The sequence below is a fragment of the Pelophylax lessonae genome, assembly GCF_965119305.1.
Source record: "Pelophylax lessonae genome assembly, chromosome: 7".
NCBI lineage: Eukaryota > Metazoa > Chordata > Amphibia > Anura > Ranidae > Pelophylax > Pelophylax lessonae.
Genome location: NC_138774.1, coordinates 187,970,664 through 187,988,701, shown reverse-complemented (window position 1 = coordinate 187,988,701; position 18,038 = coordinate 187,970,664). Strand labels below are relative to the sequence as shown.

The following is an 18,038-nucleotide window of genomic DNA, read 5'->3' as shown; positions in this document are numbered from 1 at the left end:
TTCTGCTATAGCATTCTCCCAGAAGCCCATGTGTTCCAGATGGCTCAAGGAGTCCATCTCGCAAGCCCAATAAAGGAAGGAGTGCCCGGTTTGCGCCAGTTTTTTGGATATAACAATATGAGCTGCTGATAGAAAGTGGAAGGGTAAGCCTTTATTCTTCTGTTTGTAGGAGCCAGGCAGCATGGATAGAATTGTGATCAGAGGAATATTGGGAATCCTATCCCCAACTAATTTATAGTACAGTTGAAGGATTTTATCTAAAAAACAGGGTAATTAGAGGACATGCCCCCCCAGTTATGGGTCATAGTGCCCGGGCCATTCAAACATCTCCAGCAAACATTTGGTATTGAAGCATCCATGTTATACAGAACTGAAGGCCAATGATGCCATCTGGCCAAGATTTTATATTTATATTCCTGTGCTTTGGTAGATATAGAGGCTTTATGTGTTTAAACACTTGTATCTTATCCCAGTTGATTTAATCTTCAGTGAGGTTTAGTTCCTCTTGCCATTTGGAAAAGAAGTGTGAGTTCAATGGGTAAGCTTCTCTCATGAGAAAGTTGTACAGCATAGATAATGCATGTATAGGCTTGTCAAATTAAAGTTGCAAAGATTCATAATCTGTGGTTTGACTAAGGAGTTCTTTGTGAGGTTGTAAGATATGAAGATGATGTAATTGGGGGTATTACAGCCAGGCTGTCAAGGGATTATAACAGTGTGGCAAACATCTGGATAAAGGTAATGAAGAATCAGATCAGAGATGACGCATGAGGATATAGCGACAGATGAGGGAGAGCTAGAGTAGTAGATTTATTCTGTGGATTCTTGTGCTGCCAAATTAAGCAACAATGATGTAGTTGAGACTGTGTATAAAGGAAGGGACCGGAATTATTTGAAATAGGAATAGTAGTTTGGGAAGTATGTCCAATATCATAATATTAATGGGCCCAGATCAGGAAAAATATGGCTTGTTATAGGATTGTAAGTTGTAAGTAGTTCATGTCTGCAAGGGATGTCAGAGAGGTAGGTAAGTGCCTAGATATTTAATGGCTTGTCGTTTCCACTTAAAAGAGGTTTGATTGGATACGAAGACCTCTTGAGACAAAAGTGTTATGTTTAAAGGATTACATTTTTTCTTAATTTATTTTGAAGTTACTCAGTTGTCCGAATACCTCAAAAAAGGAAGGGATATGTGAGGAGTCATGACATAGAGGAGAAGGTCATCTGCATAAAGTGACAATTTGTATTGACAGGGGCTTATCTTGATTCCTTTAATTGTGGGATTGTCCCAAATTGCTATCGCTAAATGTTCCATTGATGGGATGCATAGTAATGGGGATGGGACAGCCCTGCCAGGTGCCATTATGGATTTCCAAAGAAGGCGGGAAAGAAGGCCATTAGACCTAACATGAGTTGATAGAATGTGATAGGGAGGTAACATTTTTATAAGCATGTTAGGTCCCAGTCCGACTTGCTAAAGAGTGGCCTTAAGGAACACCCAGTTAACTCGGTTGAATGCCCTTTCGGCATCGACAGATATTTGGCATGCAGATATCTTATGTTTCTGGACATATTCTATCAGAGATATGGTTTTAAGAGTATTATCGCTCGCTTTCTTGTCTGGGGTGAATCCCACTTGGTCAAGCTGAATGAGATCTGCAATGTATGGGGTAAGGCTGTTAGCAAACATCTTAGAATAGAGGCAGATATTGATGTTTGTGGGAGATATGGGACAGTAGCTACTACACAGAGTGGTGTATTTTTCCTGGCCTAGGCAGAACTGCTATGTGGGCCTCTAGGGCCTGGGATGGAAAACCAACTCCAGGTTATGTGGCATTGTAAATTGTTATGAGGAATGGAGCCAATGAATCACTAAAGTGCTCATAAAAGCAGGGAGTAAAGCCATCAGGATCAGGACTTGTATTGGGTAGAAGTGGGGGAATTGCCCAGTGTAGTTTTTCCTCTAGAAAAGGTTGTTCTAAACTGTCGATCTCAGTCACCTGTAAGGGGGCAAACGTGGCCAAGTAACGTACTCTCTAATTTTAGTAGATAGGGCACAATTCTGTTCATCTGTTGTGGCAGTGGCAGTGGAAATGTTATATAAAGATTTGTAGAACAGAACTCTTAAAAGATTTCTTTGGGATGATGTGAACATCAGGCTGGTTTAGTTTGGAAATGGAGGACATACCATTTTTAGCATGAAGTGCCCTAGGTAAGAGCCAACCCGGCTTCTCTTCCTCCATATACAGCTTTGTACAGTAGTGGTTCCTCATGGAGAGGGTTTTCTACTTTATAAGGACCAAGTTGGGGTCTGGCCTCTAACAGTTGTAGCAATATGATTGTTGTCATTTATGAGAGGTCTAGAGTATGCAAATTCATGTTAAGAGAGTTTTAATTAGCACAACGCAGGACTTTTTAAGAGGTGAGCCGTGCTTTAAGAAAATGCATCGTAGCACACATTTTAGGTCCACCCACAGAGGTTGGTGATCAGAAATAAAATGGGAGATTGCATATGATGTCTTTATGCAGATTATCTTTTCATTTCCAGGTCCATCCCTGTTTGGTGAGGACCGGTATTACAAGGGAGGTTCATAAAAATTTAACTGCAAAGTTGTAATGTTGAATTGAAATGAGAAAGAACAGAAAAAAAAAACATGCAAAATAATTAAAAATTTAAAAAAATGGATAGGTTGCTCAGGTAAACTGCAGGCAGATGTTTTAAAAATTATATTTCTCTTACGTCCTCCGACAGTCGCCGCCATCTTCATATTCGTCACAATGGGGGTATAAGACTTTGCTCCGAAGGAGTAGCTAGGCAACAGAATATGTTAACATTAAAGCTTTTAACATATCCCACCCCCAGGGGGTGGTCCCCTCAGTCAATACCCTCCTACTTCCTGCATCCATATCTCAGTTTCAATGTCTAGCTTGTCAGGAGTAGCTGGATCTCTTTATGCTGGGGCTTTTTGCCTCAGCCTTTCTCTTCTTTTTTGATTTTTTGTTTGAGTTTTTTCTCTCTCTAGCTCTTACTTAGCTGTTCTTTTTGTCAGCATTAGTTAGTTCTTCTGATGAAGAGGATTCGTGCGGGCTGGGTATCGGGCTGATCCCCCTGGTCGCAGGTCGTGGGTCAGTGGCTTCCCAGCCTGCCTTCGAGCGTTCAGCCAGGTAATGCTCCTGGCACAGTGAACGACCCATCCCTGTTCGGTGCAGGGATGATTGGTGAGGTGGCTACCTCATTGGACGCTGTGCGGTTTCTTAACCCCGATTTTGTGCGTCCTGGATGCGACTCTCCCTGCCTCATGTGCAGCGGCTTGTTCGCCTGTGCGGGTTCCCCACGCCATTAAGAGGTAAGTGTATCTATGTGGGGACCTGTCTGTCGGGGGGTGTCAGTCTGGGACTGTGTAACCTGCCTCTGTTCACACCGTTTGGCTCCCTATCGCTCTGGCTGCACGCTGTGGGCTGCAGGGGGGGGGGCTGTGTGGCACTGTCTGTGTCAGCCTGTGTAAGGTGTGAAGGGCTGTGTGCTGTGGGGCATGTGTTGTCATGTTTTGGGCACAATACAGCGATCGCTGCGGCGATCCGCCATGTTTTTTACATGTGTGGTGTTATATGCATCACAGTAGTGGGGGAGCGGCGGTTTCGGCGCCAAACGGCGCCATTTTGACTGCGCTCGCTCCAGCCGCATGTTTTCACTGCGGGCGGCCATTTTCTTGTAGCCTTCCATAGGCTTTAATAGAGCGCCCTGATTTCATCACTTCCTCTTTCCTGGGTGCACCGATCGAGGCGGCAGCAGCAGCAGGGGTCTCTTCAGGTTTTATCCTTCTGTTCTTCCTATATCCATTGCCTGTGTTCAGTTTTGTCCCTGTGGGGGTCTCATTGTGCTTGTGTGTGTGTGCGGTGGGCTGCGCTCGCCGCGCTTGTTAAAGGGGCAATTAACCCTTTATTCTCCGCCATATTTTTTTGGGGCAATGGATTCTCAGGAGGGCAAATTTCCTGCCACCTTGGTGGGAAGCCAGGGGACTGCTGTTTCCCCCCCAGGGGGGGGGGTTTAGCCGAAGTGGTGGCTAACCTTGCTGCTCAGGTGCAGATGCTGGTGGCTGCTCAATCCACTAAAAGACCCAGAGTTTCTGTTTCCTCTGATTCTGAGGGTGATGGTGATGGGGCTGCTATGTCTGGGTCTCCTTATCGGGGTCCCGTTCCTCCCTGGATCTCGTGGGATCCGAGGTGGAGGCTGAGGTTGAGGGGGTTGATAATTCTCCCCCTGGCTCGCCTGAAGAGCTTGCAATCATGGATGAATTGGTTGCTTCTATAAAACAAACGCTGCGTTTGCAGGATGAACTGTGTCCTCCTGCTGCCCTGGCGGCTTATGGGACGCAGAAAAGACGCAAGACATCGCAGGTCTTTCCCTGCACTGATGATTTTCAGCGCGCTGTTAAGGAACAATGGCGCAATTTACGCAAGCCTTTTGCTGTGCCAAGTAGGTTCAGGCTGCGTTATCCTTTCACGCCTGCCACTGATGAACGGTGGTGTGTGCCACCCCCGGTGGATCACGCGATTGCGGTTTTGAATAAATCCACTGCGATTCCTGCAGAGGATACTCCGGTGTTCCGAGATGCCACGGATAGGAGAATGGAGTCTCTTGCCCGTCATACTTATTCTGTTACGGGTTCGATGCTGAAAGCTCTGTTTGCCTCTCTTATGGCAGCCCAGGCTGTCGCAAGTTGGACGCAGGTGCTTAGGCCCGTCATACTTATTCTGTTACGGGTTCGATGCTGAAAGCTCTGTTTGCCTCTCTTATGGCAGCCCAGGCTGTCGCAAGTTGGACGCAGGTGCTTAGGCGCGTCTTAGTGGCTGATTCGGCCTCACCGGCGACATTGGATATGGTGGATCAAATCCATCAGGGTGTCATGTATCTGTGTGATGCGGACTTGGATTTAGTGCCGTTAGCTGCACGTGTACAAAGCGTGGCGGTGTTGTCTCGCCGCCTGGTTTGGTTAAAGTGTTGGTCTGTGGACCAATCTTCGCGCAAGACCTTAGCCAATCTGCCTTATGATGGATCTCGCCTTTTTGGGGAATCCTTGGATACGTTGATAAAAGGGGATCACGGGCGGTAAGAGCACTCTCTTGCCCCACTTCCCCAAGGCTAAGGGGGCTCCTGGTAAGAAACATACTAATTTTCGGCCTCCTCAGGGGTCCTTTCGTGCCTTTCGGTCGCACTACAAGGGCAAACCATTCAAGGGTCAAGGCTCCCAAAAGAAGCCGTGGTCTGGTAAACAGAAGTCCGGTCAGTCCGGACCCGCTGCCCATAACAATGCGGCCTGAAGGGGCGCCCTCACCCAGTTCTGGGGTGGGGGGACGCTTGCTCGGTTTTCTTCAACCCTGGCTGGCCCGCGTGCGGGACCGGTGGGTTCAGGAAATCGTTCGATCTGGCTACAAGATCGAGTTTCTCTCTCGGCCGGAGAGCAGATTCTTTCCCTCAAATCTTCAACTGTCTCCGGAGCGTTTGCGGGATCTGCACCTAGCGGTGCGGGACCTGAGGGCTCAGGGAGTGGTGGTTCCGGTGCCTCATCGGGACAGATTTCGGGGGTTTTATTCAAATCTGTTCACCGTGCCCAGCAAGGAGGGCAAGGTTCGTCCAATTCTGGACTTGAAGGCTCTGAACCGCTCTGTGCGGGTTCAAAGTTCCGCATGGAATCCCTGCGGTCGGTGGTGGCTGCCCTGGTTCCGGGGGAATTCATGGCCTCCATCGATTTGAAGGATGCGTACCTTCACATCCCGATTTTCGAGGGTCACCAGAGGAACCTTCGATTCGCCATTGCGGAGGATCATTACCAATTCGTGGCATTACCTTTTGGTCTCGCCTCGGCTCCACGGGTTTTCACCAAGGTGCTTGCACCCGTTCTGGCTTTGTTGAGGGCCCAGGGCATCTCTGTCCTGGGGTATCTGGACGACATTCTGGTTCGGTCTGCGACCAGCCAGGGTCTGGAAGAGGACCTGTCCGTCACGATGCAAACTCTGCAGGAGTTTGGTTGGACGATAAATTTTCCAAAGTCGACGCTGAGTCCGTCGGTTCGTCTTCCCTACCTGGGAATGATCCTGGACTCGGTCCAGGCGAAGGTCTTCCTGCCGGAAGACAAACTCAGAACTCTTCAGGAGGAAGTCAGGTCCCTCAGGGACGTTCCGCACTCGTCTCTGCGGACGAGCATGAGATGTCTGGGATTGATGGTCTCGGCCTTCGAGGCGATTCCCTTCGCCCAGTTTCACACGCGGGGTCTCCAAGCGGAGATCCTGTCCAGGTGGGACGGGCGACCTCAATCTCTGGATCTTCAGATCTCGTTGAGCCATCGCACCAGAAGGGATCTTCTGTGGTGGCTCCAGTCCCCGATGGTATCGGGGGGCAAGTCCTTTCGTCCTATTTCATAGACAGTGATCACCACGGATGCCAGCCTGTCGGGCTGGGGTGGCGTTCTGTCCGCCCAGGGAACTTGGTCGGAGGGGGAGTCCTCCCTTCCGATCAACATTCTGGAATTGCGTGCGATAAATCTCTGCCTTCGTCGCTGGACGGACAGGCTGCAGGGCTGTCCGGTTCGGGTGCAGACGGACAATGCCACGGCGGTGGCCTACATCAACCACCAAGGGGGCACCAGGAGTGCCCGAGCGGCTCGGGAAGTGGCTGACATTCTGTCTTGGGCCGAGACTCATGTCCCGGCGATAACGGCAGTTCACATTCCGGGGGTGGAGAACTGGTAGGCGGACTATCTGAGTCGCCAGACCCTGGATCAGGGGGAATGGTCTCTCCACCCAGCTGTCTTCCAGATGTTGTGCGCGAAGTGGGGTCTTCCAGATGTGGACCTGTTCGCATCTCGTCTGAACAACAAGGTGAGAAGGTTCGTGGCAAGGACGCGCGACCCTCGGGCAGACGCGTTGGTGGTCCCGTGGCATCAGTACAGACTGATGTATGCATTTCCACCGATGCAATTGCTGTCCAGGTTCCTTCGCAGGTTGCAATCGGAACGCAGCACGGTGATTCTTGTGGCGTCGGACTGGCCTCGCCGGTCCTGGTACGCAGACCTCGTGAATCTGGCGATCGACGCCCCATGGCGTCTACCTCTTCGAGAAGATCTCCTGTCTCAAGGGCCGATATTCCATCCTGCTTTACAGTCGCTGGCTTTGACGGCCTGGCTGTTGAGACCGAGGTCCTGAAGGCTAGGGGTCTCTCCCCTGAGGTCATTCGCACTTTGATCAACGCGAGGAAGCCTTCCTCAGGGAAGGTCTATTACCGTACTTGGAAGGCCTATTTTGCCTGGTGTGAGTCCAGGGGGTTTTCACCTCGCACGTACTCGGTTTCTCGAGTGTTGTCCTTCCTTCAAACGGGTGTCGACCAGCGTTTGGCGCTGGCTACGATCAAGGGTCAGGTGTCTGCGCTGGCCGTTCTTTTTCAACGTCCTGTGGCTTCTAACTCCTTGGTTGGCACCTTTGTTCAAGGGGTGCGGCATCTGGTCCCTCCTAGGAGGGAACCTCTGCCTCCTTGGGACTTGAATCTCGTTCTATCTGTGTTACAACGTGCTCCTTTTGAACAGATCAGGGAGATCTCGTTGTCTATGTTGTCCAAAAAGGTCGCCTTTTTGGTGGCGATCACTTCGGCTCGCAGAGTGTCGGAGCTGGCGGCTTTGTCCTGCAAGTCTCCGTATCTGGTCATTCACTTGGATAAGGTGGTCTTGCGACCTAATCCTTCTTTTCTTCCGAAGCGAGTTTCGGAATTTTATCTCAATGAGGATATTGTCTTACCTTTGCTTTGCGCGAAGCCTAAACATCCGAAGGAGGTGAGGTTGCACTCTTTGGATGTTGTCCGGGCGATAAGGGTTTACCTTAAATCGACTGAGTCTTTTCGCAAGACGGATTCTTTGTTTGTTCTTCCGGAAGGTCCTCGGAAAGGGCATGGCGGCGTCGGCTTCTACCATCGCCAAATGGATCGGACAGACCATTGAACAGGCATATGCTTTGCAGGGAAAAGTTCCCCCTATGCCTGTGAAGGCGCACTCTACTAGATCTCTGAGTACGTCTTGGGCCTGTCGTCATAGGGCTTCTGTGGCCCAGGTGTGTAAGGCGGCGACCTGGTCGACCGTACACACTTTCACAAAATTCTACAGAGTGGATGTTCAGGCATCGGCAGATGCTTCCTTTGGCCGCAAGGTTCTTAGTGCGGCAGTTCCTTAGGGTCCCTTGTTTTGGACCCCTGGCGTTTTGGGATATGTTTTTTATCCCTGGGTTATTTGCTTTTCCTGGGTTGTTGCTCCTGTTGAGCAAGTTTTTTTCATGTTGCCCAGCTGGTTTCCTTCCTTTGGTAAGGTTCCTTTCTTTGATGTGGAGACTGCGTTGCCTTACGGCGCGGCTGCGTTTCCCACCCCTCATGTTTGCACTGCTTTGGGACGTCCCCATTGTGACGAATATGAAGATGGCGGTGACTGTCGGAGGACGTAAGAGAAAACTGAATTTTTGTAAAATCTTACCTGTAAAATTCCTTTCTCTGAGTCCTCCGACAGTCGCCGCCCCTCTTTTGGGGTTTGGTTGTATACTCTACTGCTATTCCACTGAAACTGACATATGGATGCAGGAAGTAGGAGGGTATTGACTGAGGGGACCACCCCCTGGGGGTGGGATATGTTAAAAGCTTTAATGTTAACATATTCTGTTGCCTAGCTACTCCTTCGGAGCAAAGTCTAATACCCCCATTGTGACGAATATGAAGATGGCGGCGACTGTCGGAGGACTCAGAGAAAGGAATTTTACAGGTAAGATTTTACAAAAATTCCGTTTTCCTGTGGAAAGAAAGGGAAAAAAGCTTTTCAGTCTCTATAAATAGGCTTATTATGACTCCTAATTTCCTACTATACACAGTACTGTATATCCTGCAGTGGCTTCTTCTTTAATGCAACTAGGACCCATAGGCCCAACATGAATCTTATATGCCAGCAATTGTTGTGATTGGAGTCCATATTTGATACCGAACTCTGACTAAAAACACCAACAAATGCAGTGAAATCGTTTTTGTTAAATATAATACAGTTAATATAATATTAAATCCTTTATTAATGCATTTATAAAGCATTACTAGAAGGCCATCAGTCTCTGCTGTAGCACAAGTGTGCTGACGATAAACATGCTGACAGGAGAATAGATCAGGGTGAGGTTTTTTTATTAGAGTGTTCCTGCTCTGTAAATGCCCAGTCAGGAGGCTGGGGTTGGATTAATCTGTGTTGCTGCCTGAAGTGAACCTGAGCTGAGAGAAGCCTGTAGGCTACCATTGATGACATCTTTGTTAAACTGCTAGTTGCCAGGCAATAATGTTGATCTATCTTAACTGATCTACTTGCTTGCTCCCGTCAGAGTTAAAGCCATTCAGGCAATTAGCATTTTCAGAAGACGCTAGCAATGGCAGCAGATATGGTGTTTTTCTTCTTCATTTTCTTTTTTCATTTCTTTTTTTTAATTCTTTTTTACTTAATCACAGAAATACAAATACATACCAAGCAGGTTAAACAGGTACTATATATTTTTTTTTAATGGCTTGAATGGAATTAAGTTTTAAGGCAACCCCAGCCAACATGTTTTATTTGCTTTCGATAGAGTAGGGAAGGGCTCTGTCAGATTTTTGTTGAGACCCGTTTACCTCTTGGGGATATTTCACTTCACTTTTTGTTAGAGCAGTAAGTGGTGGAACATTTGTCCAACAGGGATGCATGCAAAAAATAAAAACACAGAGTGAGTAAGTGTATTAACCCTGCCTTTGTTTTTTTGTTACTGTCTATACCTCCCTGTAACGGTGACAAATACACACCCCTATTTTTTTATGTGCACATCGCAGGTGCAGGAAGTGAAGAAAAATCTCTCATATGAGATCACAGTATAAAGACCTAACATAAATGTTATCTCTTGACCTCTATTTGAAATAAAAAAATTTGACTTTTTGAACTGCATATATCCAAGTCACATTTTATTTTGTTCTTTCTGGAGGCCCAGTTAGAACAGCAAGAGAAGGACCTGGCTGTGTTAAAGCTCAAAGCAGAGAAGGAGGCCAAAGAAGCAGAGAGGTGTATGCAAGAAATGCTGAGACGCGATAAGTTGCAGGTAAGCAAACACTATTTGTAAGTAACATGTTCAGAACTTAAAAAACTTTTTTTGCAAATCTGCAGCCCTTTCTGCAGGAGAATCTTGCATTATTGTTCCCATGTCTCTGTCAGTAAACATATAGAGCTGTGAGCTTTTGGTGACCACTCTCCTATCACAGCTGATTGGATAAATACCAGGAAAAAACATCACAAACAAGGTTGCAACACTATTTAAAAAATAGTTAAGAAAGTTAACCTAGCTCAAAAAAACAAAAAACTAAAATTGCAACCTAAAGGTTTTAATGGAGCAATAAAAGCTTGTTTAGCTTATACTTTTGTTTGATATGCAGGATCTACCAGTTAAGCTGAGGTCTAAGAAGATGCATCCAAGAGACACTGAACATGAGAACTTGTATAATCCCTCAACAATGAGTAAGTCAGGAGGTTCAGCACAGAGGTGGGTACTGCTCTACAGTTATATAACCTTTAGTGACCAAGAAATTAATCAAAACAAGTTTCAGATGCTTTTAGAGCCGGTTCACACTGAGGCGACACGACTCCTTACTACTTCGGGGGCGACTTGTGCATTACCATGCACCACGACTTCGGAGCGACTTGCAGGAACTTCACATAATGGAAGTCTATGGAAGTCGCTCCGAGGTCGCCCCGAAGTAGTACAGGACCCTTTTTCTAAGTCGGAGCGACTTGTGTCGCTCCTATTAGAACGAGTCCTGTAGCGGTCAATAGACCGCGAGGGAGCGCGACTTGACAAGTCGCCTGACAAGTCGCGCTAGTGTGTACCGGCTCTTAAGAGCCCATATTTTCATTTTTATCTATTCTAGATAGTTTAATGAATTATAAAATAAAGTAGGAAACTCTTCTCTTAGCAGTCAAAGACAATCTAGGGTCCTTTCACATGGGCATTCCGCCTGCCGGAATCCATTTTGCTCAGCGGTGGATTGATCCACCGATCCCCGCTGGGAAGGCGGATGACAGGTCAGTCCCTACTCACTGTGCTGAGACGGACCTGTCAGTGCCCCACTCTCCTCAATGGGAGATCAGATGAAAATGGGCCGCCTGTCTGTTTTCATCCGATCCCATCTGATCCAATCCTCAAGACGGATAGAAAATAGGGTTACCATCCGTCTGGATTTCATGGACAGTATCGGATCGGATAGCAGTGGGTGTCAGCGGACACGTCACTACTGACATCCGCTGCCCTATATGGGTGATTTGAGCATCCGATCAGGTCTGCCTGAAAAACTGACAGGCCGACCTGATCGGAAAGCCCTTGTAAAAGGGGCCTTGGAGTGAGCTTATACCTAGAAAGTAAAGCCTCATTATATAAGGTAATGTCAGCAACTCTTTGAGACCTGTGCCTTAGCAATGGTCATATGATTGGCCTCCAAAAGACAGCCTGGGTGCCCATATTTTTTTCACCAATAGGTACATTGTTCAGAAACCAAATCACAATTTCCATGCGTCATGCAGCTGGGTTGTTAAGATTGCTTAAACTTGAACTTTAGATATAAGCCAGTTTAATATGTTAAGAACATAGGGGTTCATTTACTAAAGGCAAATCCACTGTGCAGTACAAGTGCACTTGGAAGTGCAGTCGCTGTAGATCTTAGGGAAAGATCTGAAATGAGGGAAAGCTCTGTTGTTTTCTATCATCCAATCATGTACAAGCAAAATTGCAGTTTTTTAATTTTCTTGTATGTCCCCCTCAGATCTACAGTGACTGCACTTCCAAGGGCACTTGTAGTGCACAGTGGATTTGCCTTTAGTAAAAAAAAAAAAAAAAAAACATTGTTTCTATGTATAGTTTGTAGTTCTGTATATGCATGGGGACAGCCATATTGGCTGTTACAGCTAGCACAGCTTTGATTCATGCTTAGTAACTCTGCATATTGGTTGTGCCTTACTGTTCCTGTTATTTCATTTAAGACTACTGTAACAGGTCTATGTGAAAAAAAAATAGTTTTTCTGCAATCTCTAGTCACCTGAAATGCTCACAATACTCTGATAGCCAAAGACCATGTGATCTAGACTGCTTAAGATTTAGGACACATAATGGAACTGCCGAGTATACATTTATTTTGTTCATGGCAAAAAAGGGGGTTATTTGTTTTTCTAACTTTAATCTGAAGTAAAATTTTATGTTTTGGGGTATACAGCACCAAACTTGTTAGTTGTGTGTATCCCATTAGTTGCAGGTGGCTGCTTCTAGTGCAAATCTTCCTCACAGGGCCTTCTCCATAGCCACTAAATACTGCTTCAAGCATCTATCTTCCAGTGCTATCAGTGGTGTATTTAGGTTTTGTGCTGCCCTAGGCCTGACTAAACTTGTGCACCCCCTTAATTTAAAAAACATACAGGCAGGTATGACCGCTTTGTGGGGGGTGCCAGATTGATTTGCCTCCTGGACCCTGCCCTCCGGCCCAATTCGTCCCATAAGCCGGCGGGGACCCTTTTCGTGCGGGAGCCGGGAGGAGCTTTTTTTTTTTCATTACGGGGTGCAGCTTTTTGCTGCCCCACTGCAAAGTGCCTTGTCGGCCTAGGCCAAGATACAGCATTGAGTGCTATGAAGGTCTGCTACTGAGAAAAGTTGTGCTGCTGATCCAAACCCTTCTGCTCTCTCCGTCATTCACAAAACTAGTATTACTAATCTCACACATCACATTCTTTGAATGGAGTTTTACCAGTTAAATGACAAGATTTCCACAGCAAATTTACAAAATGCAAAGCAATAGTAATATGAGCAATTAGAATAATGGAGAGGGCAGATAGCCTCTCAGGGTATGAAGGAGGCACTGCAGGGGAGATTTGTATCAGAAGAAACTGCCTACATAAAATGGGATAGACACCACTAAACGTAGCAGATGTGTTTAGTACGATATCCAATAAAAACCTAAACCTCAGCTTTAACCTAATAAAATAATTTGATTATCCTAAAATATGTGTATCATAGTTTATAACACTTTAAGTTCGTTTTTTAACAATATGACCTAATTTATATGGGCGGCAAAGTGAATTGCTTTTCAAAGGGTTGTAGAGCATCAGCTTCCAGGCATTCAGGAGGTGATACTGCCGCCTTCAAAATGCCTATTTTTTAGGATATATTCCATTTAAATACTGAGCCCCAACTTTGAGCCAAACACATGGCTCGCAGTTGTGGCACAGTCCTGTTGAATGGGTGAGTTTGACAGCAGTGGCACCAGTCAGTCTCGACATGCCAAGTTAAATTTGCCACAGCCACAAACCGTGGCATGTGTACAAACACCTCCAGCTGCCATGGTAGGTTTTTAGATGGGTGGTAAAAATGCAGTAAACCACCTGTATTAATGACCCCTTTGCCACCTGTGTAAACAAGGCCTATAATATACAATAAAAGACTCAGGGGGCTTCAGTTAAATGTCTCTGTTATACTCTTGCATCTGCTGCATAATAGATATTGAGACTTACACAAGGATGAGGCAGTACTGTCACAGCATCTAGCTTGACTGCATTATTCCTTTTTACCTCTGTTATATCTATTCTGGACTCTAGAATTTGCGATGCCTCATGTAAGTAATTTTTTTGTGCCAGGCTGGCACAGAGTTAAACACACATCAGTGACTTGAGAAACAAAGGCTGGCCACCTGATTGTCAGAAGTTGCTGAGTGGGCACTTTTGCCACGCGGCTGTGTTGAAGCGCTTGGCAGATTGCATGGCCCTTAAGTGAGCACTTGTCTCCATTAGAGGGAGAAAAATCTTTCCACAAGTCAGAGCGTAATTGTTCCCCTGGACTGTCATCAGGAGGATTGAAGTCATTAAAAAATCTGTATTTTTCTCCAACACATTATCATGCTACTGAACTGCTTGTGTCCTTGAAATTATTTTCCATACATACATAGAACAATACATAGAACATTGTCTTCAAAGGTGCTGGAAAAATAAGCAAAATCATGCAACTATTTGCAGCCTATCACAGAAATCTTCAAAAATGCTATTAGCTGCTTGTGCATTTTCAGACTTTTTATTAATTTTATGTGTTGTCTTCAGGACCTTGTTCACAAGGTGCGTATGCATCTGTGCCTCGTGTGAGGACAGTATATACCCATATAGTGATGCATAGGTGTTGTGTGTGTCGCCATGCTGGCCGTCCTAAAGCTGTTAATTGGGATGCAAAGGCTGCACAGACATAGCCACTGCTCCCATGCCCATTCATGTGGGACATGGTTTTAAATGACCCATGTGAACAAGGCAAGAATTGGACCTTATAGCTAAAAGTTTTTTGTTAAATGCACACATAAATTTAATACCAAAAGATGGAGCTTTCTCGAAAAATAAGACCATTGCTGAATATTCTGATGTTACCCAGACTTGAAAATTTACTGAAAGGACACTACATCTAAATCACAAAATGGTAAGAGGGTAAAGCACAGGTTTACTTTAACCTCAATGTCACCCCTAAACTTAACATCAGCCTCAAATATACCTATCTTTATTCTTTACCTATAAACTTTAACTTGAACCTAACACTAGCCCTTAATCTCAGGCAAATTTGGTATTATTTACAGCAATAATTACTATATTGTCAATACTGTATTTTTGCAGCAATAAACACTATTACAGTATTATTTGCAGAAAACATAATATAGTATTGAGCTTTTGGGGCCAAATCAAAATACATTACTGTCCTCCAGAAAATTGCACCAAAAAGATATATTTTAGGATTGTTTTAATTTATTTTTAGTTTTTGGATAGTGAAGGAATGGTTTAAAGCTCCTGTCTTTTTTTTTTTTTGCTGCCTGTGCCTTGCTGAGGATATTTGCATTTGATCTCTGTCATAAAGAAATAACAGTGAGAGGGTGGTCACCAGGACGAATATAGAAAGTAAATCTCTCCAGCGGGGACACATACAACAATAAAAACCTGACAGAGATTCTTACAGTTCTCATGACATAATACACTGCTAACAAAAAAAAGGTATTGGCTTTAGATACACCTAACTTTTACTATGCAGGTGTGTATTAACCCAATTTAGAGGGAATCAGTATTTAGAAAATATATATCAAACTACGGAAGTATTCTATAAACACAAAAAAAAAAAATCTACAATCTGTTTTTTCTCCACACACTTAACTATACTCACGTGGGATATAAGTAGATTGGACTTAAACAGCAAATATCATCAGAATGAGAACAAAAAATCCTTTTCTTTAGGTCCAATTATTAAATGAAAAGGAAAAGGGTTCTAAAAATCCCACATAAGGGTGTAAGTAATCAGATTTTGTAAGAATAAAACCTAAACAATCTAATCAGGCTGCTGTAATCTTTAAAGAACAAGTTCAAAGCTATGGCGGCTTACACTGATTACTCACAGGCCATTTGGATAAAACGTCTTCAACCTTTTACCAGTAATTACCTGGAGAGGATCCAGGCCCCATCGGCCCAGCTTCCAAATTCACTTTAAGGAAAAGGATCAACAAGAACGATGACATTACAACATGACTCAATGCTGTTCTACCAGGAATGCATTATTCGCATGATTATTCCTATTGGAAAGAGTCTGAGGGGGAGGATTTATCAATAGTACGGCCAACGGAGTCAGACAGGGGGACGGCCAGCTTTTACTACTTCCTATAAATCAGACAGCTGACATTACCAATCTGATTGCCCTGCTCAGCACACTACATGCATTCTTGTGTATTACTCTGAGCAGTGTTTCTAAATCTGCAGTCTGATTGGTTGGTTGACACCTGTCAGATTCAATGCCATTTTAAAGTATTTAATTTTTTTGTGGATTATTTCTAATTAAAGGGGAACATTAAAGGTATATTATCAGAACATTAACATTTAAAGATATCTAAGTATGTTTTACATGGTCATCACATATTTGAGTGCTTACTGTTTGCTATTAAATTATGTGTGCGTGGGCGTGTCTATATATGTATGTATGTATGTGTATATATATATATATATATATATATATATATACACACATACACACACACTGCTCAAAAAAATTGAGGGAACACTTTCTAATCAAAGTGTAGCATCAAGTCAGTTAAACTCCTGGAATAGTGATCTGGCCTGTTAAGTAGCAAAGGGGGTTGTTAGTCAGTTTCAGCGGCTTTGGTGTTAATTAAATTAACGACAGGTGCACTAGATTGGCAACAATGAGACGACCTCCAGAACAGGATTGGTTTTAAAGGTGAAGGCCACTGACATTTTCTCTCCCTACTCATCTTTTCTAACTGTTTTTCACTCGTTTTGCATTTGGCTAGGGTCAGTGTCATTACTGGTAGCATGAGGCGATACCTGGACCCTATAGAGGTTGCACAGGCAGTCCAACTCCTCCAGGATGGCACGTCAATACGTGCCATTGACAGAAGGTTTGCTCTGTCTCCCAGCACAGTCTCAAAAGCATGGAGGAGGTCCCGGGAGACAGGCAGTTACTCTGGGAAAGCTGGACAGAGCTGGAGAAGGTCCTTGACCCATCAACAGGACCGGTATCTGCTCCTTTATGTAAGGAGGAACAGAATGAGCACTGCCAGAGCCCTACAAAATGACCTCCAGCAGGCCACTGATGTGAATTTCTCTGACCAAACAATCAGAAACAGACTTCATAAGGATGGACTGAGGGCCCGACATCCTTTAATTGGCCCTGTATTCACTGCCAGCACTGTGGAGCTCGATTGGCATTTGCCACATACTGTATATCACAAACTGATTCACACATTTTATTTGTCCTGGCCATCTTTTGTGAGCAGAGCAAAAAGTGTTGGGAGCTGCAAAATTTTACAGTTGTCATCGTGTAAGAAATAGGTGTAAATCCTTCAGTGATGGCGCCTGTTCTACAGTTGTGTACAATGAGATTTCCCCTCTTATTTGCAAAGCTTTCCTCTCACTTCCCGTTGTGTCTCCAGGACAGGAAGTAAAGACATATCTGCCAAATGTGATGCAGACAGCCAAAAAAATAAAAATACCTTTAAAAAATGATGTGAAATACCAAATTTTGCAGTTGTCACCAACGCAAGAATTTAGGGGAAATTTCCAGTGGAAACATCTGTTCGAATGACAGCTGTCTAAGTGGGAAATTAACATTGGGCTTGCTTCCTATTGTGCTGTCAAGCCAGGATAAGTAGGGAAACCTCAAAAGAGTGCAAAAAAGGGGTATGGTAAGAAGTTCTAACAAATCCCTTGTGTATCCAAAACAAAAAAAACAAAAAAATGGCCTTTGCTATATTTAACTGTAAATACTCTACTCTGTAATAAATACAATGAGATATGAAATCTTAAATTAACGCTCTTTAAAAACTGTCATTTTCTGAATTTTTTTATTTTAGGTCTGGACATGCCCAAGCTGGATATTTGGATTCGGCGTCTCCTAATACACCAGCTGCCCCTGTGACACATAATACCATGAAAACATCTGATATGTGTATGTAGTTTATATGTACCCTAGGAACTGAGAAAACTAGGTAGCAAAACATGATGAATTCTTTAGCTTTAGCAGAACAAAATATTGTTAGATTTTTATGCACGTATTTTAGTCTGGTATTAGTTTGGCATTAGTTATTAGTTTGGTGTTAGTTTTGGTATTTTACTAAGGGCTCTTGCACAGAGCCAGAGTAAAATCCACCTGTTCTTTGACATGTATTGCAGAATACACTGTGCGGGGTTATATGCAGGAAACTACAAGCAGTCACGATTTAACGTGCACATGTATAGACATGTTTTTTTTTCAAAGCCTAAAATTGTATGTTCCTATGTACACCTGTGTGCAAGAGCCCCTAATTCTCTCCACCTTTAATGGTGCACAAAACTCTGGATTTCCTTACGTCATTGCCTCCTAAACTGATGTTTTAGGCTGGATTCCCACTTCCGCTCACAGCAGGGGTCCGATGCATCCCTGTTCATCGTTTCAAGACTGATTTCAGT

General features: G+C 44.6%; 1 protein-coding gene across 1 annotated transcript in view; it reads left to right on the top strand.

The window, feature by feature from the left end:
• The window catches only part of CCDC187 (coiled-coil domain containing 187), a gene marked incomplete at both ends in the record, with an annotated part of 149,915 nt that overhangs the window by 58,487 nt on the left and 73,390 nt on the right, over nucleotides 1-18,038 (top strand). The window contains 3 exon segments of the mRNA XM_082264187.1: nucleotides 10,015-10,128; nucleotides 10,460-10,566; nucleotides 17,444-17,538. Coding sequence (XP_082120313.1) covers nucleotides 10,015-10,128; nucleotides 10,460-10,566; nucleotides 17,444-17,538 — 316 coding nt within the window.